This window comes from Ranitomeya variabilis, chromosome 6 (assembly GCF_051348905.1).
Source record: "Ranitomeya variabilis isolate aRanVar5 chromosome 6, aRanVar5.hap1, whole genome shotgun sequence".
Taxonomy (NCBI): domain Eukaryota; kingdom Metazoa; phylum Chordata; class Amphibia; order Anura; family Dendrobatidae; genus Ranitomeya; species Ranitomeya variabilis.
The window spans coordinates 556647352-556675322 of record NC_135237.1 but is presented as its reverse complement, the minus strand read 5'-3'; the positions used below and the strand labels follow the sequence as shown (position 1 = coordinate 556675322).

General features: G+C 44.0%; 1 protein-coding gene across 1 annotated transcript in view; it reads left to right on the top strand.

Annotated features, from left to right (window-relative positions):
- Nucleotides 1-27971, top strand: part of COL22A1 (collagen type XXII alpha 1 chain) — a 528277-nt gene that overhangs the window by 264510 nt on the left and 235796 nt on the right. The window contains exons 19-22 of the mRNA XM_077271275.1: nt 24941-24994; nt 25156-25209; nt 27263-27307; nt 27451-27480. Coding sequence (XP_077127390.1) covers nt 24941-24994; nt 25156-25209; nt 27263-27307; nt 27451-27480 — 183 coding nt within the window. The remainder of the gene's footprint in view (nt 1-24940; nt 24995-25155; nt 25210-27262; nt 27308-27450; nt 27481-27971) is intronic.

Below are 27971 nucleotides of genomic sequence, written 5' to 3'. Positions count from 1 at the left end.
GCGACCACCACTGTTATAGGCAGTAAAGGGAGCGGCACTGACCAGTGGTGACCACCAGTAGTGAGGATGTGTGACCACAACTCTTATAGACAGTGAAGGGATTGGTACTGATCATGTGCCACCACCACTCTTATAGACAGTCAATGTAATGGAACTGAGGATGTGCGACCACTAGTGATGAGCGAGTGTGCTCGTTACTCAAGATTTCCGAGCATGCTCGGGTCATCTCCAAGTATCTTGGGCGTGCTCGTAGATTATGTTGTGTTTGTGCTGCATGATTTGCGGCTGCTAGACAGCCTGAACACATGCAGGGGTTGCCTGTTTGTTAGGGAATCTGTTATGGACCTGGTGGTTAGGAACACTTGAAATGACCTGATAGTTAAACCAAAAATATAGGACAAGTTCTGGGGATGTGGGAACTTTACTGACCGCAACCCTGATCCTATCACACACACTAGAAGCAGCCGCGGAGCGTTCCTATCTCTCCCTTGACGCCTCTTCACAGCCGGAGAGCTAGCTACCCCTAGAGAGAAACAAAGCCTCCCTTGCCTCAGAGAAATTTTCCCAAAGTAAGTAAGCCCCCCACAAATAATAACGGTGAGTTAAGAAGAAAAATACAAACATAGGAATGAAAACAGGTTTTAGCAAATGAGGCCCGCTAATCCTAAATAGTAAGAAGATAGCAAGGGAACTGTGCGGTCAGCATAAAATACTACAAAATATCCACGCAGAGAATACAAAAAGACCCTCACACCGACTCACGATGTGAGGGCGCAACTCTGCGCCCCAGAACTTCCAGCAAGCAAGAAAATAGCATATAAGCAAGCTGGACTGAACTAATCATGTACTGAGAAACATTTTCCAAAGCAATGAGCAAAAATGAACTCGCATGAACTTAGCTTCTCCTGAAGGAGACAGATCACCAGAGAAGTCCCAGAGAGATCAGAACCAGTACTGAAAACAACGACAGCTGGCAACAAGTAAAGATCTAGGTGGAGTTAAATAGGAAGCTAGCAAAGCAGAAAACGAGGCAGCTGGGAACCAGCTAAAGAGCAGCAGTATCACTCAAAGCCACCAGAGGGAGCCCACGAACAGAACTCAACAAAGTACCATTCATGACCACAGGAGGGAGCCTGAAAACGGAATTCACAACAGTACCCCCCCCCTTGAGGAGGGGTCACCGAACCCTCACCAGAGCCCCCAGGCCGATCAGGATGAGCCAAATGAAAGGCACGAACCAAATCGGCAGCATGGACATCAGAGGCAACAACCCAGGAATTATCCCCTTCCATTTAACCAAGTACTGAAGCTTCCGTCTCGAAACATGAGAATCCAAGATCTTCTCCACCACATACTCCAATTCTCCCTCGACCAACACCGAAGCAGGAGGATCAACAGAAGTAACCACAGGCACCACATACCTCCGCAACAATGACCGATGGAACACATTATAGATGGCAAAAGATGCTGGGAGGTCCAAACGAAATGACACAGGATTGAGGATTTCCGAAATCTTATAAGGACCGATGAAACGAGGCTTAAACTTAGGAGAGGAAACCTTCATAGGGACATAACGAGAAGACAACCAAACCAAATCCCCCACACGAAGTCGGGGACCAACACGGCGACGGCAGTTAGCAAAGCGTTGAGCCTTCTCCTGTGACAACGCCAAATTGTCCACTACATGGCTCCAAATCTGCTGCAACCTATCCACCACAGAATCCACCCCAGGACAGTCAGAAGACTCAACCTGCCCTGAGGAAAAACGAGGATGAAATCCAGAATTACAAAAAAAAGGCGAAACCAAAGTAGCCGAACTAGCCCGATTATTGAGGGCGAACTCAGCCAATGGCAAAAAAGTCACCCAATCATCCTGATCAGCAAAAACAAAACATCTCAGATAGGTTTCCAAGGTCTGATTAGTTCGTTCGGTTTGACCATTCGTCTGAGGGTGGAAAGCCGAAGAAAAAGACAAATCAATGCCCATCTTAACACAAAAGGACCGCCAAAATCTGGACACAAACTGGGACCCTCTGTCAGACACAATGTTCTCCGGAATACCATGCAAATGAACCACATTCTGAAAAAACAGCGGAACCAAATCAGAGGAGGAAGGCAATTTAGGCAAGGGCACCAAATGGACCATCTTAGAAAAACGATCACAAATCCCCCAGATGACAGACATCCTCTGAGAGACAGGAAGATCCGAAATAAAATCCATGGAGATATGCATCCACGGCCTCTTTGGGACAGGCAAAGGCAAAAGCAACCCACTGGCACGAGAACAGCAGGGCTTAGCCCGAGCACAAATCCCACAGGACTGCACAATGGAGCGCACATCCCGTGACAAGGAAGGCCACCAAAAGGACCTAGCCACCAAATCTCTGGTACCAAAAATCCCAGGATGACCTGCCAACACTGAACAATGAACCTCGGAAATAACTCTACTGGTCCATCTATCAGGGACAAACAGTCTCTCAGGTGGACAACAATCAGGTCTATCGGCCTGAAATTCCTGCAGCACCCGCCGCAAATCAGGGGAGATGGCGGACAGAATCACCCCCTCTCTGAGGATACCAGCCGGTTCAGGAACTCCCGGAGAGTCAGGCACAAAACTCCTAGAAAGGGCATCAGCCTTCACATTCTTAGAGCCCGGAAGGTACGAAACCACAAAATCGAAACGGGAGAAAAACAGCGACCATCGAGCCTGTCTAGGATTCAGCCGCTTGGCAGACTCGAGATAAATCAAATTCTTGTGATCCGTCAAGACCACCACACGATGTTTGGCTCCCTGAAGCCAATGTCGCCACTCCTCAAATGCCCACTCCATTGCCAATAACTCCCGATTCCCAACATCATAATTCCGCTCGGCAGGCGAAAACTTTCTAGAAAAGAAAGCACATGGCTTCATCACTGAGCCATCAGAGCTTCTCTGAGACAAGACAGTCCCTGCTCCAATCTCAGAAGCATCAACCTCGACCTGAAAAGGGAGAGAAACATCTGGCTGACGCAAAACAGGAGCCGAAGAAAACCGACGTTTCAGCTCCTGAAAGGCCTCCACGGCCGCAGAAGACCAATTCGTCACATCAGCACCCTTTTTGGTCAGATCAGTCAAAGGCTTAACCACACTAGAAAAATTAGTGATGAAGCGACGGTAAAAATTAGCAAAGCCCAGGAACTTCTGAAGACTCTTCACAGATGTAGGTTGAGTCCAATCATAAATGGCCTGGACCTTAACTGGGTCCATCTCGATAGTAGAAGGGAAAAAAATAAAGCCCAAAAAGGGAACCTTCTGGACTCCGAAGAGACATTTAGAGCCTTTCACAAACAAGGCATTGGCACGCAGGACCTGAAATACCATCCTGACCTGCTTCACATGAGATTCCCAATCATCAGAAAAGACCAAAATATCATCCAGGTATACAATCATGAATCTATCCAGATACTCCCGGAAGATGTCGTGCATAAAGGACTGAAATACAGAAGGAGCATTAGAAAGTCCAAATGGCATCACCAAGTACTCAAAATGGCCTTCGGGCATATTAAATGCTGTTTTCCATTCATCGCCCTGTTTTATACGCACAAGAGTATACGCTCCTCGAAGATCTATCTTGGTGAACCAACTAGCCCCCTTAATCCGAGCAAACAGATCAGACAGCAGAGGCAAAGGGTACTGAAATTTGACCGTGATTTTATTAAGAAGGCGATAATCTATACAGGGTCTCAGAGAACCATCCTTCTTGAACACAAAAAAGAACCCTGCTCCCAAGGGTGACAAGGACGGGCGAATATGCCCTTTCTCCAAAGACTCCTTTATATAACTCCGCATAGCGGCATGTTCCGGCACAGATAAATTGAAAAGTCGACCCTTAGGGAACATACTACCAGGAATCAAATTTATAGCACAATCACAATCCCTGTGAGGAGGTAGGGCACTGGATTTGGGCTCATCAAATACATCCTGGTAATCCGACAAAAATTCAGGAACTTCAGAAGGAGTAGAAGAAGCAATTGACACCAAAGGAACATCGCCATGTACCCTTGACAACCCCAACTACACACAGACATTGATTTCCAATCCAGGACTGGATTATGAACCTGCAGCCATGGCAAACCCAACACGACAACATCATGCAAATTATGTAACACCAGAAAGCGAATATCCTCCTGATGCGCAGGAGCCAAGCACATGGTCACTTGAGTCAAGTACTGAGGTTTATTCTTGGCCAATGGCGTAGCATCAATTCCCTTTAGTGGAATAGGGAATTGCAAAGGCTCCAAGATAAAACCACAGCGCCTGGCAAATGCCAAATCCATCAAATTCAGGGCAGAGCCTGAATCCACAAAAGCCATAACTGAGTAGGATGACAGAGAGCAAATCAAAGTAAGATACAAAATAAATTTAGGCTGTACAGTACCAATGGTGACAGAACTAGCGAATCTTTTAGTGCGCTTAGAATAATCAGAGATAACATGAGTGGAGTCACCACAGTAAAAACACAACCCATTCTGACGTCTGTGATTTTGCCGTTCAATTCTGGTCAGAATTCTATCACATTGCATAGACTCAGGCTTCTGCTCAGAGAACACCGCCAGATGGTGCACAGGTTTGCGCTCCAGCAAACGCCGATAAATCTGAATGGCCAAAGACATTGACTCATTCAGACCCGCAGGCGTGGGGAACCCCACCATAACATCCTTAAGGGCTTCAGAAAGACCTTTTCTGAAAATCGCTGCCAGGGCACACTCATTCCATTGAGTGAGCACAGACCACTTCCGAAACCTCTGGCAGTAAACCTCCGCTTCATCCTGACCCTGAGACAGAGTCAGCAAGATCTTTTCTGCCTGGTCTACTAGATTAGGTTCCTCATAAAGCAATCCAAGCGCCAGAAAAAACGCATCCACATTTAGCAATGCAGGATCTCCTGGCGCCAGGGAGAATGCCCAATCTTGAGGGTCACCACGTAACAAAGAAATAATAATTTTAACTTGCTGAGTAGGGTCATTGGAGGAGCAGGGTCTCAGAGCAAGAAACAATTTGCAATTATTTTTGAAATTCAAAAACTTAGATCTATCTCCAGAAAACAAATCAGGAATTGGTATTCTAGGATCTAACATAGGATTCCGAATCACATAATCCTGAATGCCTTGTACCCTTGCAGTGAGATGATCCACACTAGAGGACAGACTTTGAATGTCCATATCTGCAGCTGAGTCCTGAACCACCCAGAGATTAAGGGGAGGAGAGAGGCAAAACACACAGCAAAGAAAAAAAAAAGAGCTCAGAACTTCTCTTATCCCTCTTTTGCGATGCATTAACACTTTTGGGCCAGCTGTACTGTTATGGACCTGGTGGTTAGGAACACTTGAAATGACCTGATAGTTAAACCAAAAATATAGGACAAGTTCTGGGGATGTGGGAACTTTACTGACCGCAACCCTGATCCTATCACACACACTAGAAGCAGCCGTGGAGCGTTCCTATCTCTCCCTTGATGCCTCTTCACAGCCGGAGAGCTAGCTACCCCTAGAGAGAAACAAAGCCTCCCTTGCCTCAGAGAAATTTTCCCAAAGTAAGTAAGCCCCCCACAAATAATAACGGTGAGTTAAGAGGAAAAATACAAACATAGGAATGAAAACAGGTTTTAGCAAAAGAGGCCCGCTAATCCTAAATAGTAAGAAGATAGCAAGGGAACTGTGCGGTCAGCATAAAATACTACAAAATATCCACGCAGAGAATACAAAAAGACCCTCACACCGACTCACGATGTGAGGGCGCAACTCTGCGCCCCAGAACTTCCAGCAAGCAAGAAAATAGCATATAAGCAAGCTGGACTGAACTAATCATGTACTGAGAAACATTTTCCAAAGCAATGAGCAAAAATGAACTCGCATGAACTTAGCTTCTCCTGAAGGAGACAGATCACCAGAGAAGTCCCAGAGAGATCAGAACCAGTACTGAAAACAACGACAGCTGGCAACAAGTAAAGATCTAGGTGGAGTTAAATAGGAAGCCAGCAAAGCAGAAAACAAGGCAGCTGGGAACCAGCTAAAGAGCAGCAGTATCACTCACAGCCACCAGAGGGAGCCCACGAACAGAACTCAACAAAGTACCATTCATGACCACAGGAGGGAGCCCGAAAACGGAATTCACAACAGGAATCCCCACATATATTCAGGCTGTCTAGCAGTCGCAAATCATGCAGCTGCACCGACACAAACATAATCTACAAGTACACCCAAAATACTCGGAGAACACCAGTGCATGCTCGGAAAACTCGAGTAATGAGCACACTCGCTCATCACTAGTGACCACCACTCTTATAGACAGTGACGGGAATGGTAGTGAGGATGTGCGACCCCCCACTCTTATAAACAGTGAAGGGAGCGATACTGAGCATGAGCGACCCTCACTTTTATAAGCAATGTAGTGAGCAGTACTGAGCATGTGTACCGAGCATGTGTGACCACCATTCTTATAGACAGTGGAGGGAGCAGCACTGAGCATGTGCGACCACCACTACCATGGCGAACAGAGCAGTGGTCGCACATGCTCTCATTTGTTTTATTCACACAGAAAACTTTGATGTCACCTTTCTCCAGTTCAGTGGTCAGACCATACAGCGATCACACATGTATCACCTGTCCTGTGGATATGTTGTTTATGGGATGACCCCTTTATTAGACTGGTTCGTTAAAAAAAACAAACAAACAAGTATTTATTATGACTGGTCCATCTGAGGATCTCAATTCCTAGAGAATCCTGTCCGTTTCCCCTCTGTCTTATGTAACACATCACCAGGCTAATTACTTTTGATCACGACCACTTATCACCCGCGCTCTATTTTTAGAGCGTTCTATATACATATTTTTTTCGAAACCTTCGTTTCTCCAGACCTAATTACGCCGCAACACCGGCTTCACTCCCCAATAAACGATTGTGAATCTGCAGGGAGACCGTTAGGCGACACTGAAATATGTAATAAAGCAGTCAATCTGATTAGTCTTTATATGCATTACGCCGTCCCCGCCGCCGCAGCCGCCGCTTCGAATTTCGCTGATACATTTTCATTTCTCATTAAACAATATGAGCGGAAAACGGCCTAAAGTATGTGAACACCTCCATCCGTTATAATGGGACTACGGAAAGACCATTATCATCGGGAAGAATAGAAATGGAGATCTGGACGCGCCGGGGCCCCTGCAGGGTTATAGACACCTGGGAAATAACTCTCTGCAAATAGAATTATCCGCGGTCGGTGCATTAATACAATTTAATGCAGTATTATTGTCTTATACGTATTCATTAGGGAGGGCGATGGATTGACGGAGAAAGAGGAAACCTTAAATCCTGGATGGAAATTTTTATGTAAATGATCGCTGATTTATAGACATAATTTTATCCAATTTTACAAATTAGCTTGTGACCTTACGAGGTAAAAAGGGTGAATTATGTGCACAGATATAATTGGCCCCAATGGAAAGAACACAGTGCACCACACATGTTACATTCATAAGTCACATCCATTAGTATCATTTCTTTTTTTTTTCTGCACTAAGCAAAGCAGAAAAATGTCAAATGTTGCAATAAATATTTTTACAGTAACAATATAAGTGTTATGTTACATAACGATGTATAATCATTCATTGTTTTCCATTGTTCCTAACAGCGCACCAAGTGGTCTGGAGTGGTATTGCAACAATAATGTATTAACGCCTTCCTATTTTGAGCTTTAATTTTATTTCCTCCCCTTTCTTCCAAGAGGCATAACTTTTTTTTCATTTTTTAAGGTAGAAATCAGCTGAGAGAAGGTCCGAAAAAGACAGATAAAAAAAAGTTACAAGCTCTCCATCAGAACATCATTGCGTTCTGAATGATAAATTAACAGTTAACTCATTTTGCAGCCACCAATAGACAGTGCAACACTGGTGCAGGGTATAGAAGGGAAATGATGCAACATTTTTAATAAAACTCAAATGCAAAAATATTTTTTAGCCCCAATTACATGCATTGACGTTAAAAAAAATTGATCGTTCCGAAAATTGGACATCCCCTTTAAGTCGAATTTTGGGGGGAGACTTTTTTTAAGCTCCAACTAAGGTTTCTAACAAAGAACCTGACTGTCATGATCCAGGCCGGGTTTTGGTTTTGTCTTTCCTTTCCCGGTCTGATCATGTCAGGGGTTAACTTTCCCTGCCTCGTTCCTGTGTTCGGGCTGCTATATCTTGGTGCTGCAACCTGTTTGCAACCTTCCACCTACCCATTCCTGCTCCTTTTCCCTGGTGTGTTTGGATTCCCCGTTATTGACTTTAGCTTGGCTCTGACTTGATTCTGTCTCTCCCTTTTGGCATCTCTGCTACTGACCGGTACTGATCTTTTGCTCTCGTCTGACTCTGCTCCTAGGTTTTCCCTTTGATACTGCGTTAGCTCTTGGTATTGACTCGCTCTCTGACTACTCTGCTGCCACCTAGTGGTAGCTTCGCTGTATTACTGTGGGTCTGCTTCATAGCAGGATATTCAGCTCACTCTCCACTCTGTTGCCATCTAGTGGAGTCTGTGTTACTGTGCATTAACCCTCAGTACTACAGCGTGACAATGACAAAAGTCAAAAGGGGACATATTTCCCGCAGTATGTCTCAGTAGTGCAGCTCTGCCCCGTAGTTTTAATTTATGGTATCTCAGCAATTAGAATGAAGATACTGCAAAATGATTTTCAGATTTTCTCTCCGGCCATTTTTACTTTTTTTGTATATGTTGGCTTCTCTTTATATTTCCTGGTTACATTTGTAGCAGAGAGTAATGGTCCTCCAGTGTCAGCATAAATGATGGCTGCCTAGCGGATCATTAGCTATTGTGGTACAGGCCGTATTCCGGCGTCTCCTCCACTTTGCAGAACTCATTTAATCATATGATCTCATTGTCAGCGGCCTGCGGCAATGTTCCGCGTCTGAACTTGTACCGCCTCGGGCCGTGGATACATCACGACTACAAATGGATGAAGCTCCCTGCAGTTCTCCTTGCATACAGCATGGCTAATGAACCTCGGACACAACTGCATCGCATGGCTATGGAGTCCAAACTTTTCAGAATCTCCTTTCGGAAATGGATTTTTATGACGCTTTTCAGTATAACGACATGACTTTAAAGAGTTAACGGTGGAAGAACACAACTCCATGGTATTGCCCAAATGTTGGAGTTCATTAGTACATATAGTCTTATAATAGAGCGCCAGTAAGAAACGATCAATGGATTTCATAGATCACTACTGCCCTCTAGTGGACACAAGGGAAACTTGTAATTACAGCAAATAATCAAATATAAAAAGCTGCAAAGTGAATTAACCCAACTGTTATTATTATATTTTAGATTATTATAATTATCTCAATTATTACTTCGTTGATCACTTTCTTCTCTGAGTAATAGCTCCATTATGAAGCCCATTCACCCTAAATAAGGCATATAAGCAGGGGTCGTCTTCATGAGAAAATACTTTTAAAGTGGTGTTAATGTTATAATAGTTGATGACATACCTTCGATAGGTGGGATCTCACAATCCTAATTACTTTAACCAGTGGGAAAAAGCTTTTTCACTGCTATACAGTGGCACCGAGTTCTTGAGGGTGCCACAGCTCCCACATCCATGGGAAAGGTGATAATTGTTAGTTTAGTGTTAGTCCCAGAGGTTTTCAGAATCAAGAACTTGGCTCCCCTTTTTTTCCCCCTTCAGAGGCCTACCTAGGGGCTCAGCAAAACATCTGAGTGTAAAATACCCTCCAGATGGTAAAACTGCCCCCTAGAAATATTAATGCCCTGTGCAAGTGTCCACATTTATCCCCTAGAATATAATAATGCCCCATGTGCACCTGTTTGATGGTCACGGGACTCGGAGTGCCCCTATCGCAATGAGGCTTGAGTCCCCACTTAATATTTAAAGAGGTTTTACACTAATAATTTAACCCTCTTTCATTTGTCCTGACTCTTTCTAGCTAACACTTTCCCAATACACTTTTATTACCTGCTCTGCTCCGGTAAGTCTGATCGGAGCATGCTGCTGAGACCGCTATCACTCACCGAGGCGTAGCCCCCACCAGTGACGTGCCCTGCTCTGTTCGGCTGATTCCGGTCCACATATTGGAAGAGGCAGAGCTGGAATCAAAACAGAAGGATATGTGACCCACAGAGAGATGAGCTCACAGGAGCGGGGCAGGTACTAAAAGTGCAATAGAAAAGGGTTAGGAAGAGTCTAACGAAAGGGGCTGAAACAAGTAGTGGAAAATCTCTTTAGTAATGTCACCCACAATAGTCCCCACCCTTTACGACGGCCTTCACAGTAGTCCCCACATTGTATGACGGCCCTCACAGTAGTCCCCACACTTTATGATGGCTCTCACAGTAATCTCCACACTTTATGACGGCCCTCACAGTAGTCCCCACACTTTATGATGGCTCACACAGTAGTCCTCACTTTATGACGGCCCTCATAGTACCCCTCACACTTTATGATGGCTCTCACAGTAGTCCTCACTGTATGACAGCCCTCACAGTAGTCTCCACACTTTATGATGGCTCTCACAGTAATCTCCACACTTTATGATGGCTATCACAGTAGTTCCCACTCTTTGATGGCCCACACAGTAGTCCCCACACTTTATGACGATCTTCACAGTACTCCCACACTTTATGACAGCCCTCACAGAAGTCTCCACACTTTATGACAACCCTCACAGAAGTCTCCACACTTTATGAAGGCCCACACAGTAGTCTCCACACTTTGATAGCCCTCACAGTAGACCCCACACTTTATGATGGCTCTCACAGTAGTATCAACACTTTATGACGACCTTCACAGTACTCCCTACACTTTATGATGGCCCTCATAATAGTCCCCACATTGTATGACAGCCCTCACAGAAGTCTCCACACTTTATGACAACCCTCACAGAAGTCTCCACACTTTATGAAGGCCCACACAGTAGTCTCCACACTTTGATAGCCCTCACAGTAGACCCCACACTTTATGATGGCTCTCACAGTAGTATCAACACTTTATGAAATCATTTCCCAATCTCTTCATACCAAGCACTGTCCTCCCTCCCCCACTGCATCTAGTTCACTCTCTGACTTTGAACCAGTTACAGAAGAAGAAGTAAGCAGGCTCCTTGCATCTTCTCGCCCGACCACTTGCACCAGCGACCCCATTCCGTCGCATCTCCTCCAGTCCCTTTCCCCGGCTGTCACCTCTCACCTAACAAAAATATTCAACCTTTCCCTCACTTCCGGTATTTTTCCCTCCTCATTTAAGCATGCCATCATACATCCACTACTTAAAAAGCCCTCCCTCGATCAAAATTGTGCCGCTAATTATAGACCTGTCTCTAATCTTCCCTTCATCTCTAAACTCCTGGAACGCCTGGTCCACTCCCGTCTTACCCGCTATCTCTCAGATAATTCTCTTCTCGACCCTCTTCAATCTGGTTTCCGCTCTTTACACTCTACTGAAACTGCCCTCACTAAAGTCTCTAATGACCTACTAACAGCTAAATCTAATGGTCACTATTCCATGCTAATTCTCTTGGATCTCTCCGCAGCATTCGACACTGTGGATCATCAGCTCCTCCTCACTATGCTCCGCTCCATCGGCCTCAAGGACACCGTTCTCTCTTGGTTCTCCTCCTATCTCTCTGGCCGATCCTTCACTATTTGTTTTGCTGGTTCCTCCTCCTCTCACCTTCCCCTTACTGTTGGGGTTCCTCAAGGATCAGTCCTAGGCCCCCTCCTCTTCTCTTTGTATAACTGCCCCTATTGGACAAACAATCAGTAGATTTGGGTTCCAGTACCATCTCTATGCTGACGACACCCAATTATATACCTCTTCTCCTGTTATCACGCCGACCTTTTTAGAAAACACCAGTGATTGTCTTACCGCTGTCTCTAACATCATGTCCTCCCTCTATCTGAAACTGAACCTGTCAAAAACTGAACTCCTCGTGTTCTCTCCCTCTACAAACCTACCTTTGCCCGACATTGCCATCTCTGTGTGCGGTTCCATCATTACTCCAAAGCAACATGCCCGCTGCCTTGGGGTTATCCTTGATTCCGAGCTTTCATTCACCCCCCACATCCGATCACTGGCTCGCTCTTCTTATCTGCATCTCAAAAACATTTCCAGAATTCGCCCTTTTCTTACTTTCGACTCTGCAAAAACTCTTACTGTCTCACTTATTCATTCTCGTCTGGACTATTGTAACTCTCTACTAATTGGCCTACCTTTTACCAGACTCTCCCCGCTCCAATCTGTCCTGAATGCTGCTGCCAGGATCATATTCCTCGCCAACCGTTACACCGATGCCTCTACCTTGTGCCAGTCATTACACTGGCTACCCATCCAATCCAGAATCCAGTACAAAACTACTACCCTCATCCACAAAGCACTCCATGGCTCAGCACCACCCTACATCTCCTCTCTGGTCTCAGTCTACCACGCTACCCGTGCCCTCCGCTCTGCTAATGACCTCAGGTTAGCATCCTCAATAATCAGAACCTCCCACTCCCGTCTCCAAGACTTTACACGTGCTGCGCCGATTCTTTGGAATGCATTACCTAGGTTAATACAATTAATCCCCAATCCCCACAGTTTTAAGCGTGCACTAAAAACTCATTTGTTCAGATTGGCCTACCGCCTCAACGCATTAACCTAATTATCCCTGTGTGGCCTATTAATAAAAAACAACAACATAATCACGTTCCTCCATCATGTTCTCATACACTTTATGCAGTTAATAGCCTCTGTGTCTGTACTGTTACATACTTAGGCAGTTAACTGGTTCATGCAGCTTTACATGAACACCCGAGCCTTACACTATGGCTGGTCCAAATAACTAAAGCAATTGTTACCATCCACCTCTCGTGTCTCCCCTTTTCCTCATAGATTGTAGCTTGCGAGCAGCAGGGCCCTCATTCCTCCTGGTATCTGTTTTGAACTGTGATTTCTGTTATGCTGTAATGTCTGTTGTCTGTATAAGTCCCCTCTATAAGTTGTAAAGCGCTGCGGAATATGTTGGCGCTATATAAATAAAATTATTATTATTATTATTATTATTATTATTCACAGTACTCCCTACACTTTATGATGGCCCTCATAATAGTCCCCACATTGTATGACAGCCTTCACAGTAGTCCTCACACTTTATGACATCCCTCACAGCAGGGCCGGTTTTAGACAAAGTGGGGCCCTAGGCAAAAATTTAAAGTGGGGCCCCAAATGTTGACATTGTAAAATCACACAAACATTTAGGTTACAATACATGAGCAGGATGCGGATACAGTTGGTGGAGGGGCCTGGAGCCAGTGCTCACACTGTGGCCCCCATATTTAGGGGCCTTATATCGGTCAACAGGTCTGCCGCAATTAGCTGTATGCAGGGGCGTTGCTAGGGTCAGAAAAGATTGGGGGCCCAAGCCCCAAGACAAAGAGTTGCCCCCAACCCCCTCTTAATTTTTTGTTAACACCACAGATAACACAGTGATAACTCTCTGAGTACAGATAATTTAGTATATATCACATGCAGTCCTATGTAACACCACAGACATAGCGTTTCAGACTAAGACTATATTCACATGCAGCATTTTTTTCAGTAGCCAAAACCTTTTCTATTAGCAGTAAAAACGTTGCGTTCAAAACCCCTGTTTTTCAGCTTGTTTTGTGGTGTCCTTCACACTTTTTTCAGCTTTTTTTTGGAGTGAGGATGTTTGCTTTGTCTACAGTATGTTTAAGACCACATTCATACGATCAGTATTTGGTCAGTATTTCACATCAGTATGTGTAAGCCAAAACCAGGAGGGTGGTAAATACAGAAGTGGTGACGTGTTTCTCAGGGCATGTGCACACGCTGCGGATTTTGCTGTGAATTCACAGCAGTTTTCCATGCGTTGTACAGCACCATGTAAACGTATGGAAAACAAAATCCGCCGTACACATGCTGCGGAAAATACCACGTGGAAACGCTGCGTTGTATTTTCTGCAGCTCGTGAATTCTTTGTGCGGATTCCGCAGCGTTTTACACCTGCTCCATAATAGGAATCCGCAGGGGTAAAAACGTTGTTGAAAACCGCACAAAAAACGCGGTAATTCCGCCGTAAATCCGCTCTGTGTTTTACCTGCAGATTTTTAGGAATCTGCGTGGAAAAATCCACGGCAGATTCCGCAACATGTGCACATAGCCTCATTGCTCCACTGCTGTTTCTGCATTACAAATACTGACCTAATAGTTTAATTCACCAAAACCACTTAAAAAATTGCAGTGAAAAATGCTGTTGCAATATCTGCAGCTTTTTTATTCTTTCATTGCTTTCTATATGTGAAAACACTGAAAGAAGTGACCCGCTACAGATTTAAAAAGCGCTACAGTTCTGAAATCCAGTCAGAAAACAAACAAGCGCCTGCAGGAGATTTCGGAAATCTCATGTTTTGCCGGCACTTTGAAAAGCAACTTTTCACTATGTTCATATGCAGAATTTTTGCAGCTTTTTCTTCTGCAAATAAGAAGTTTACAGCATTTTAGAGCACAAGCAAAAACTGAGATTTCCAGAAATCTCCTGCAAACCCTTTCATTTTCCCCTGACCGAATTTCACAACTGCAGCGTTTTTTAAATCTGCAGCGTGTCGCTTTCAGCAATTTTTTTCACCCGTAGAAAGCAATGAAACAGTTAAAAAAATGCTACAAATGTTGCAACGTTGTTTTTCGCTGCGTTTTTTGTGAATAACACTAACTTTATTAAACATGTACTGTAACAAATGCATACTGTAAAAAACAAACAGCAAAAGCTCTAAGGGTGTGTGCCCACAATCAGTAAACGCTGCAGGTCGGCTGCTGTGTACTTGTGCAGCGTCCAACCCGCAGCGGCCAGATGTTACAGTGTAGTGGATGGGATTTCAAGAAATTCCATCTCTACTATGTGCGCACCGACACCCGCACCTCACCCGCAGAGACGGACATGGGGCGCGTCTGTCCAGGCTGCAGCATGTCAATTTATCTGGCGCAGACGCGAGTCTCCGGAAGAGAAATCTAACCCCTGCAATGTATAGGACGCGATGATTCTGCACAGATCAATGAACACACACGGAATCACCTGTGTTCAAAACATGGCAGCACATTGGACACCGCACATGTCCGCTGCATGTAAAGGGCTGCCATTTCCGGATCCTCTGCACATACCCTAAAAAATGGGTGCTTTGAAAGCAGTGTTATTATTGCCAAGAGAGCATGTTTTGGCTGCAAAAAAATGCACCAAAAACGCTGATTCCTATGCACACCTGTACTATATATGTGTATAGTTTACCCTTATTGTTTCATGTGGGAATTCATTTATTTCTATATAATAAATGCCCTGATTCAGCAGACAATATTCCTGCCTTGTGTCATCCAGACAGTATTGACAGCAGGTCGCCCTGTCAGGTTACAAGCAGTGATTTAGTGACTGGTCAGAGCCTATGCTGATCCCTGCTGTATGTGACTGTGAAACCTGATCCTACAGCAAACAGCACAGAGCTCCGAACCACATGAGTAAATCACTGCACTGAGGGGGTCTCCAGGGGGGTTTGGGAGACACGTTCTGTGACTACAGAGCAATGCACAGCATTATTCACTGCTGAAAACCCTCTGGGCACTTCATACAGGGGTTGGACATGCAGGGGGCCCCCTTGTAGGTGGGGGCCCCAGGCGTCTGCCTAGTCTGCCTGTGCCAAACGCCGACCCTGCCTCACAGTAGTCTCCACACCTTATTAAGGCCCTCACAGTAATCCCCACATTTTATGATGGCCCTCACAGTAGTCTCCACACTTTATGATGGCCCTCATAATAGTCCCTACATTGTATGACAGCCTTCACAGTAGTCTCCACACTTTATGAAGCCCTCACAGAAGTCTCCACACTTTATGAAGCCCTCACAGAAGTCTCCACACTTTATGATGGCCCTCACAGTACTCCTCACACTTTATGATGGCACTCACAGTAGGCCCAACGCTTTATGAAGGCCCTCACAGTAGTCTCCACATTTTATGACGTCCCTCACAGTAGACCCCACACTTTATGACAGCTCTCACAGTTGTCTCCACACTTTATGACAGCCCTCACACTAGTCCCCACTTTCAGGGCCCCCACATTAGCTCCCATACTGTGTGAAGTCCCCCATAGTAGCCTCCACATTATATAATGGCCCCCACATTAATCACAAAGTTGTATATTGGCCTCCACATTAGCAACCATACTGTTTCAGACCCCCAAAAATAGTCCCTACACTATATGATGGCTCCCACATTAGCTCCTACTCTGTATAATATCCCTCACACTTTGAGAGCCCCCCACAGTAGCCCCTAAAATGTTCAAGGGTCTAAGTCAATGTATGATGCACCCACAGTCAGAAAAAAAAAGTTTTAAGATACAAAAAAGGTCATATACTCACCTTTTCCTGGATCCTGACGAGTCCAGCGGGGAGGCAAATTAGTTGATCTGTCTGCACTACTGCTCTCAGCCACAGTAGGATAATGCAATAACTGAGGCACTGGTGCACATAGAGGACATCAGAGTCCCGACACAGTGCAATGACATCACCAAACCAGGACAGAGGAAAATGGAAATGTATCAAATTGTAGCAGTGTATCAAATACTAATATTCCCCATTGTATATAGTTAATGATCAGAGCAATGTGTGTTTGTCCTTTACAAAGCTCCAAATTCTCAGCGTATTTGCTATAGATAGAAATCTGACAACCTGCAGCCACCACTAGAGGAGCTCACTTCACACAGAATACAGCTTATAAGTCCTGAATATGCTCCCTCTAGTGGTGGCTGCAAAAAGACAGAATTGTATTATTTCCCTGAAATATCAACTTAGAACTAGATTTTTTTTTCTTAGCATTTAAACTCTTGTGATTAAACAATTATCACCCTGATATATACATAACAAGAATTTTTATTTTAATTGTCAATATATTGATTTAATTTATTTTTATTTCTTTTTAATTCTAATTGCAAAAGTTGTACAAATGGAGGGAATCTTAGGAAAAGGCAACAGTTATTGCTTTCATTTTCCAGAGCTAAAAATGGAATGTTCTGAGAATAGATAATTTGTGGTGAAGAAAAAGTCAGAATTACCAGCTCCCCTGCTTCTCTCCTGGGTAGGCGTGAATACGTTCCTCGTCAGCATACAGCTGTGCCCTGTCCATTATCGATGCCTCCTCCGGTGCAGAATCCACCGTCAGCGAGGTCTGAGTCATAGGATGAACCGTCCTTTATCTGCTGTATCGCTGCAGAATTACAGAAATGTATGCTTGAAGGGAAAGAGTCATCTGAACATGAACTATTGTTTCATTCAGGGTGTTATGCTTAGATTATCCCATAAAAACTTTTGATCTCCATCTATGATCGCGTCTTGCAATGTCCACACTGGTCCTAGGTCTAATAATATTGGACTCCTATATCCAGCTCTTCACATAGATGTTAGCAGCAATAGACTGATACAGACCATATTTGTTGGTAAAAATGCATCATCTAAGCATGCTCTAATCTGGGAAAGGTCAAGGCGAAGGGAGGAGGAGGTGAGCTGTGACATCATCTATTGTGAATGGTGGATCCTGTGTTATCTACTGTATATAGAGGTGTTATCGGTCATTGAACAGGAGGAGGAGGTGAGCTGTGACATCACCTATTGTGAATGGTGGATCCTGTGTTATCTGGAGTACATAGAGGTGTTATCAGTCACTGTACAGGAGGAGGTGAGCTGTGACATCACCTATTGTGAATGGTGGATCCTGTGTTATCTACTGTATAACAAACAAGCGCCTGCAGGAGATTTCGGAAATCTCATGTTTTGCCGGCACTTTGAAAAGCAGCTTTTCACCATGTTCATATGCAGAATTTTTGCAACTTTTTCTTCTGCAAATAAGAAGTTTACAGCATTTTACAGCACAAGCAAAAACTGAGATTTCCAGAAATCTCCTGCAAACCCTTTCATTTTCCCCGTTTTAGGCTTTTTCAGGTAAGTTTTGGCAAACTCCAGCCTTGCTTTTTTGCGTCTCGGGGTAAGAAGTGGGGTCTTCCTGGGTCTCCTACCACACAGTCCCTTTTCATTCAGACGCCGACGGATAGTAAGGGTTGACACTGTTGTACCCTCGGACTGCAGGGCAGCTTGAACTTGTTTGGATGTTAGTCGAGGTTCTTTATCCAACATCCGCACAATCTTGCGTTGAAATCTCTTGTCAATTTTTCTTTTCCTTCCACATCTAGGGAGGTTAGCCACAGTGCCATGGGCTTTAAACTTCTTGATGACACTGCGCACGGTGGACACAGGAACATTCAGGTCTTTGGAGATGGACTTGTAGCCTTGAGATTGCTCATGCTTCCTCACAATTTGGTTTCTCAAGTCCTCAGACAGTTCTTTGGTCTTCTTTCTTTTCTCCATGCTCAATGTGGTACACACAAGGACACAGGACAGAGGTCGAGTCAACTTTAATCCATGTCAACCGGCTGCAAGTGTGATTTAGTTATTGCCAACACCTGTTAGGTGCCACAGGTAATTTACAGGTGCTGTTAATTACACTAATTAGAGAAGCATCACATGATTTTTCCAACAGTGCCAATACTTTTGTCCACCCCCTTTTTTATGTTTGGTGTGGAATTATATCCAATTTGGCTTTAGGACAATTCTTTTGTGTTTTTTCATTTAAGACAAATTAAATGAAGATAATAATACCAGAGAATTTGTGTTTGCAATCATTTTCAGGAAGAAACTGAGTATTAACTGAGTATTATCTGACAGAATTGCAGGGGTGTCAATACTTTTGGCCACAACTGTAGAGGTGTTACCAGTCATTGTACAGGAGGAGGAGGAGGTGAGCTGTGACATCACCTATGGTGAATGATGGATCCTGTGTTATCTACTGTATATAGAGGTGTTATCAGTCATTGTACAGGAGGAGGAGGTGAGCTGTGACATCACCTATTGTGAATGGTGGATCCTGTGTTATCTACTGTATATAGAGGTGTTATCTGTCATTGTACAGGAGGAGGAAGTGAGCTGTGACATCACCTATTGTGAATGGTGGATCCTGTGTTATCTACTGTATAAAGAGGTGTGATCAGTCATTGTACAGGAGGAGGAGGTGAGCTGTTGCAGCGCCCCCACTGCCGCAGGGCCGAGGGGTACCCGGTACCGGGCCACTGAGTCTCTGTTCTGGGGTTGTCACGGTGGCTAGACCCGGTCCGTGACCCTGCTGAGGGGCGCACAATGAAAGGTGAGGATAAGGTGATGATCTTATGGTGCGGTGAAGTGCCGGTCGCAGTAAATAACGAGGACACCAGGTTGCAGTCTCTTTACCTCTTTACTGAAGGCTTCAGGGTCCTCAATCCGGAATACGGTTAACCGGGCTGCGCAAGCCTGGCCGGTCCGATGGCACCTCCAGAGTTCCCTTTGCAGGTGGAAATCTGTGCCTACCGTCTAGCGCTTGTGTGTTGTGGTCCTTCCCTGCTAAGCACCACGGGATAGTCCCCACAACTGTTGTGTCTGTTTCTCGTGTTCCCTCACAACTCAATTCTGATGTTCTTCCACGTCCCCCAGATCTTATGGTTAGGACGCACCCGTATGACGGGGAGGCTCGGAGCTCTTCCGGGACTCTAGCGTAGCCCCACTCCTGTTGTTACCCCCCTGTGTCTTCCTAGGTCAATTGGGTGAGACAGCCCACCTCTAACTGACTGTCCTGCCGTAGGTTTGAAGTTTGGCTTGGAGCTCTATACTTCCTCGGCGTTCCGGCCACCGGTTATGCGCCTCAGTAGGATGTTGCCTCGTCTTACAGCACGACTCCTACTGGTATTTCTCCTTGTTGCGTTGATCTCGTTTCTCACTCAGCACAATAAACCTCGCTTCTTGTCCTTTCTTGGGGTACCGCCGCTATATCGTGCAGGCGCGGTCCCGTAACGTTCTCTCTGGTTGCTAGGCCTCTGTCAGGATCCCACCCCTGACAGGGACCCCTCCGAATCTTCCCCTACAACACCCTCTGCCACAAGGTGTTGCCTGGTTCCAACCCAGTCAGCTTTCTGATCTAACTTCCTATCTAACCCCCAGTTTTACCAGTATGTGAGGAGTGGCCTAATGTATAGTACCCTTAGCTCCCCCTGGAGGCCAGACTGTGAAATGTATTGGTGACTGTGATACCTGGTCAGAAGAACTCCTTCAGTGCCATCAGACGTACCATTGCCCCCCTTAGCGGCGGAGCTCCAGTACTGCAACGACCAGGACTCTGGGGCGCTGCACTGTGACATCACCTATTGTGAATGGTGGATCCTGTGTTATATACTGTATATACAGGTGTTATCAGTCATTGTACAGGAGGAGGTGAGCTGTGTCATCATCTATTGTGAATGGTGGATCCTGTGTAATCTGCTGTATATAGAGGTGTTACCAGTCATTTTACAGGAGGAGGAGGTGAGCTGTGACATCACCTATTGTGAATGGTGGATCCTGTATTATCTACTATATATAGAGGTGTTATCAGTCATTGTACAGGAGGAGGAGGTGAGCTGTGATATCACCTATTGTGAATGCTGGATCCTGTGTTATCTACTGTATATAGAGGTGTTATCGGTCATTGTACAGGAGGAGGAGGTGAGCTGTGACATAACCTATTGTGAATGGTGGATCCTGTGTTATCTACTGTATATAGAGGTGTTTTCAGTCATTATACAGGAGGTGGAGGTGAGCTGTGACATCACCTATTGTGATTCGCGGATCTGATTTACACAATAGGTCATTACTCCATTACACCCAATAACTAGCATCTGAAATCTGCTTTGTGGCATGCATCCTATTATCTGGCCTTCATCTCGGGGTTGGGTCCACGGAGTAGCTGCTGACCAGCAAGTGACTTCATGGGATCCAGTCCTTGGGGTCTCATTGAAGATGGAGGGACCTGGGCAATTGCCAAGTTTTTTACCCCTCACCAGCCTTGTATAGGGACACAGATCACCATATTGCAATATCTGAACTAAGAGTTAAAAAAACAACACATGAGAATTTCATCCCCGCTCCATCTGTACGGTATAATTACGCTCACGAACGTCGATGAACTCGGAGCTTCCAATGAATTAACATAATCGCATCGCTGAGTTCATTTCACTTCGCCGATTTATCTTTTCCATTATTAAAAATACAATAATAGAATTAAAGGCTCCTTATGAAATATCAATAAGTCATTAACTCCTCGCGCCTTGGTCTTAGAACGCCGCTCAGTCCGCTGCTACAAACTCATTCGAAAAGTAACGTAAGAAATGGCGGAGATAGTCTTCCTGAAATCTGTGCTAATTCAGATGTCTGGAAGTCTCTGAGCTTCAATCACTGCTCCAGTGATCGGCGGACACCTCCGAGGACGAGTGTAGGAAGCGTCGTGCGGCTGGACGGCTCCGGCTACGAGGACTAGACAGTTCCTTTAATTGTGCGATCACACATCACTGAGGTTGGGAATTAGTTTTTGCCTTCGATATTCTGAGAATGGAGCCCTGACCTTCATGCATTTTACATTTGTCACTTTCTGACACTTTACCTGGCAGAGAGAATTCAGTTGTCAGTTAACTCCTTCCTGTGACTGACACTGAAAGTAGAGGTTGTACTGTGACTGGCACTGTATATAGAGGCTATACTGTGACTGGCAAAGTATATAGAGGCTATCTTGTGACTGGCACTATATCTAGAGGTTATACTGTGACTGGCACTGAATATAGAGGTGTGAAAGCCATCACACCAGCGTCAAGGTGAACCCAAATTCAGGATGGTCCTAACCTCTAGTATTAGAACCTGAGAGTAGGACGTGATGTGCTCTGCTGTATTTCCTGGACTACATGAGACACTATGCCAGCGATTCTCATTTATCACAACCACTGGTGGGTTATATGAAGAAAAGGACCACAGCTGGTGTCAGCTCCAGAACTCCACCTGCCTCTCAGCAGATTAAAACCATCAACAAACACTTCTTTGCAGTTACCCCAGGGCAATCCTGAACTCGCAGGCTGCTCCAGGTGCACACCGGACGTCTGATGTTTGTAGTCTCTCTTTCATTGACCCAGTTGTTCAGATTCTCGGTGAGACTCACTCTCGCTCCAGTTCACTGTGGCTCCTCGCTCTCATTGTCCTCCAGGCTCTTGTTCTCCTCCTAGGACAGTCACAGAGGTGATCTCCTTGCTCATTCCTGTTCGCTTTACATGCTCTCTGCAACTGACACAAAGTGGCTGGAAATCAGCTCATCCATAATCTTGGTTCTCTCCCCACCCAGACACACACAGTTAATATTACTGACATACTTACCCCTATCTATCGGGCGCTTCGCTGTCAATATGGGCCACTTCATCATTGGCAGGACTCAACAGTCTCAACACACAAAACAGCAATGAAATGAACACACAATAAAACCTCTCACCACATTTACCTAAAGATTCCTTGCATATCCCCTAAAACATCGTACACCATGTTGGTGCAATGGAAGAATAAAACAATATATTATATAGTATTGTTCATAGACAATGAGACCAACAAAAGAATAGCAAATAAATAAAATTTCCGAAGAGTGGAGAAGGTGATCTAGCCCAACATTATGGCAACATATTGGTAAGAGGGTGACTAGAGTCCACTTTCTCCCTCTTACCAGCACATTTCAGGAAGCCCGTGCCATCTTACCATACAGTAGATCCATGCTTGTTTATTGAGTTACACTTTCTTATAGTTCCTCTGCCTTTTTCATAAACCTTCTTCTCCAACTTGTCTTTGGCTATAAGACATCTGACTGCTCTCCCGCCATTTCTCTACTTCCAAAAGAGAACAAGCACAACACTCTCTTTACCCTCTTATTAAAGCCCCATCTCCTTGGTCACCTCTCTATCCAAATTGGAAGGAATATAGGAGAAAATAACCTTTGTTCTCTCTGTAAGATTTTTGCCGGATGGTTTATTCCGGAGCAGAAAATTCTACAGTCAAACTTTGTATCCCTAAGTAGTGGAATACGAATCTTTAGGCTTGTTTTTGTTGTCCAAAGTTGGTCCACAGTCATGTTTTAACTAGTACTATTGTCCCATCATAGCCACAAAATGTCCTTGTCCGTTGTTTTATAGGGTCATAAGAATAGTTTCCAATTTACGGGATGCAGCCATGTCTGTTTTTGGCTCTTCTATTGGAAAGATGTCCACTTGGAATAGCACAATGCTATTTCAGCATCCGGGAGGCTTAATTAATAATGAAGCTGATTGAATATATTTACAGGCTGCCCAGAAGTCATTCATTATAAATTCTGATTACAAACAACGCGCAAATGCAATTTCATGAGACCTAATTCAATTTCACGTAACTGGAAATGCTCAACCCTGGTGATCTGGCATCATGCTATGGTTACTATTTATCATTGGTGAGGCTTCCTTCAGATTAGGGATGGGACTAGTTTCTTGACAAAACTCAAAGAATAAGTCCCATTAGGGGACATGAAGAGGTGAACAGTGCTCCCTAGTTTCTTATAAGGAGGGATCAATGAGGCTTGGTTGCAAGGAAATGTCTCAATGATCACTTTCAGCTTCCTTAGGGAGGAAGGTCCCATGTTGGGGACACTTAGTGGTCACTCTCTACTTCAAATTAGAAGGTGCTCTTAAAATGAAGGGTTCATATTTCAGGTTCCCTTAAAATTTCACAATTGTATTCATGGGTACAAAGCATTTGTGTCTGGGTTAGGGGTGCCTGATGGGGTTGAAAAGAACCCACTCTCAAATTAAAAGGTCCCCACTTGTATAAATCGCACTGGGAGAGGTGGGTGGGCGTTGTTACAAATTTTACATTGGGCAAATTTGAAGAGGAAATTCATTTTATTAATATTTTTGATTGAGATCCTCACCAGTTACAAGAAATGGAGACATTTGTGTTTCATTATACCCTTGTTCTGAGCTGACCCTAAAGGTACCGTCACACTAAACGATATCGCTAGCGATCCGTGACGTTGCAGCGTCCTGGCTAGCGATATCGTTTCGTTTGACACGCAGCAGCGATCAGGATCCTGCTGTGATGTCGCTGGTCGCTGAATAAAGTCCAGAACTTTATTTGGTCGTCCGATCGCCGTGTATCGTTGTGTTTGACACCAAAAGCAACGATACCAGCGATGTTTTACACTGGTAACCAGGGTAAACATCGGGTTACCAAGCGCAGGGCCGCGCTTAGTAACCCAATGTTTACCCTGGTTACCAGCGTAAAAGTAAAAAAAACAAACAGTACATACTCACCCAGCGTCATACCTCCCCCAGCGTCTGCTTCCTGACACTGACTTGAGCGCCGGCCCTAAAGTGAAAGTGAAAGCCGCTGTGCTGTTAGGGCCGGAGCTCAGTCAGTGTCAGGAAGCAGAAGCTGGGGGACGCGCAGGTGAGCATGTACTGTTTGTTTTTTTAACTTTTACGCTGGTAACCAGGGTAAACATCGGGTTACTAAGCGCGGCCCTGCGCTTAGCAACCCGATGTTTACCCTGGTTACCCGGGGACCTCGGCATCGTTGGTCGCTGGAGAGCGGTCTGTGTGACAGCTCTCCAGCGATCAAACAGCGACGCTGCAGCGATCGGCATCGTTGTCGCTATCGCTGCAGCGTCGCTTAATGTGACGGTACCTTAAGAACACGAGCCAACTTCACAGCAGCCGGATGATTGCGCACCCTTCCATTCCTTTCATAATCTGATGAAGGAGGCAAAGCACAAGACAACAAGCTGTTCTTCACTACCTTCTAGGGAGAACGGGTGATATAACAGCCCTTTTCTGGTGATTTATAGGTGTCTCAATGTTTGGATTGGATCCACATCGATTTAATAATTACAACCTATTTTTGTTTTCTTATTTTCTATTTAACCTTTACATAATTTATGTTTTTTATTTTTCAGGGTGACAGAGGTATTGACGGGTTTCCTGGAAAGCCAGGTCCAGAAGGAAAGGAGGTGAGTGGTGATGTTATCCATTCTTATCAAATTAATGTGTTCACAAAATAATTATGCATTTTTTAATTTCAGATAAATACTCATAATCATGATTTTCTTGTATTTATGAAATATACGGACCAATGTTGATCACTAACTTATGATCATCTTGTATATTTCAGGGTATAAAAGGCACCATCGGATTACCAGGGCTAAAGGGGCTGAAAGGAGACAGGGTGAGTGTGAACCCCATGGCAGTGCCACTTTCATCTACGCATAAACATTTACTATATGGATAATGATATATACTGCACATATATGACTCAGTCCCTCCCTGCTGACGTCAGACGCCGGCGCCGCTCGGCGCCCCGCGTTGCCTGGGTGATGTACGCGTCATCAGGGGTGGACGCATCCTGGCGTTGGCAGTTGCAGCACATTGAGTGGTAAGGTCGGCGTTGTCCTACCTATGCAGACACGCTGTGTACTGTGGGCATTGCCGTTTTTTACCATGACAACACAGCGCATGCATGTAGTCATGATGTCACTCCTTTGGTTGATGGATTTGATTCAGCTGCGACATTTGGCAGTGATTGGTGGATGGTTCCTATTTTAAGAGCGTCATGTCCCTTCACTTGTTACCCCTTGAAAAAGGCGTATCTCGCCGAAACGTGCGTTGGGGTGGGTACACGCTGTGGACCTGGAGTGTTTCTCTGCCTGTGCAGGTAATTATGGTTTTCATTTACAGCATTAACCCTCTGGCTGAGGTTTTGGCTATAACTATATAATTGGGTAATGCTTCCTGCTATGGTGTCGATATAGTAGTCCCTAGGGTCCATAGATTTTTATAATTTCATTCCTTGGGTCCACATGCTTGTACCCCTGACCGTTTCCTAGTGCACATTATGTTCTGTGTTTGTTTTTTCATACTTCCCTCCCTGACCTGTAATACCATGTTTTATATGTGATTATAATAAAGTATTTATATTATCTTTCATTATACTTAGTTGGGAATTTTTGATCGCATTTTTTCTATGGTAGTGTAATATATGACGTACAGCAGGATTGAAATCACAGTTTATCATATGAATTGTTACTTGAAAAAAAAAATGGAAATAATTTATCATCAGATAGAAAGCAGGCAGCCTATGTAACGCTAAAGTTTTGGGATATATGAAAAAGTGCTGAAATCACTATGTATTATAGCAAATAAGGATAGAGTTGTTATAATGAGGGTGAGGGTAAAGGTGATGGGAATGTGTCAGGACTTCTCTTTAGGGGTAAAGTATACAGTAGGTGGGCTATGACATTTATCAGTGTTATAATCAAGTTAGCCAGGTTTGCATGTTTTGGATGCAGGACAGGGGCAGTCATTTGGCACACATCCCGAGGTAGGCAGCCATTAATCCCCAAAGGAGAAAAGTGTCCTATCTGTCCCTTATTACGGCACAACCATGTATAGGAGGGCACGGAGAGAGAGATGAATCCCTTTGGGACTGAATATTTGTCAGAACCAGGACAACATCTTGCTCTAATAACATCAAAGAAATCTCAAAGAAAATCCTCATTTTCCAGTTTTTAACACATAGGAGTCTTTCTATATGCCTCCATCAATCCCTCCGTGTCTTCTTCGAAGATTGAGAAGAACTAGCGTCAATGGCACATGTCTGGTGGTCCTTAGTGGTCATTGCATTCACATATCTCATATACTGTATGTTTTAAGTTACTGTCCAAGGGATCTGATTGGTTCCCTGAGTCGTAAAGTGACTGTAAGAGAGGCATGACCATTCTTTTGTTGGCTTTAATTTGGAAGTTGCTCGTTAGTCTGTAAAAACAATTTAAAAAAAGAGGCAAAGAGGCCACAACAATGAGCAAAAACTAAAAAAGAAGCCAAAAAAGGACTAAAAAGATGCCAACGTTTTCCTGAAATATTTTTTGCTTCAAAGACTTAGGAGATATGCCGGCGTATAAAACACACTTGCACTGGTAGACCACCATACCCCACCTAACCGTAATTGTTTCCATTGCATCTTCCATTGGGTTAGGCTGCCAGGATCTCTGAATGGCGGATCTATATTTATTAGTCTAGTATGGCGGCTGGTATCTCCGGGAAATCTCTCCTAAGAGTTTAAATAAGTAAATTCATAAATTATTAATTTTTCCATTTTTTTTTTAGTTGTGTGTATTATTTATTTCATTTTATAGATGAATAACGTTACCCTTTATGTAAGGATATACACCATCGATCTACCCTGTCATAACAGTAACATTTCTCTTTTTTTTTCTTTGTAGGGAGAAAAGGGTGAAGTCGGGTCCCCTGGATTGCCTGGAAGTGTTGTAAGGACATAAGAAATTTACATTTTCTGCCTTGTATAGAATATATAATATGTATTTTTTTAAGTTTAGAAATAAAAATTGCAATAAATAAAGGTAAAAAAAAAAAGTCTGGTCTAAAAATGGCCACATATTGTTCTTTCTAGGTCCAGATGGAAGGACTCAAAGGAGAACAGGTGAGAAAGCTGCTGGGTGTTTCATTATTCTATTTAATTACTTATTGTTATTACACTATTTATACCACTTGACACAAAGTTTGTATTAGATTTTTTTCTTTCTTTTTTTATGTTTTATTTCTTATTTATTTGTAAAAAATATATATATATATTGTATTTATTGGCAAAAAACAAAAACATCAGTCTTTGAACTGAGATCTTTAACCCATTACTTACCATATTAGCAATTTTAATTTTTTTTTTTTTTTAATGACAGATTTTTAATGATTTGGTTCCTAATGAATCAGAAACATAATTTTCAAAAATTTTTCAAGTATCAATTTTTCAGAAAAGGGCGTCCCAATATTCAATTAAAAATGACAATGACATGATTTCCTATTTTGAAAACATTCATTTTACAAACACAACACAAAAAATTGGACCTAATTATAAAAATTATAAAAGCTTAGTTGCTAGAAGCTAAAGATTAGGCGTCCCACAAAAGGACACTG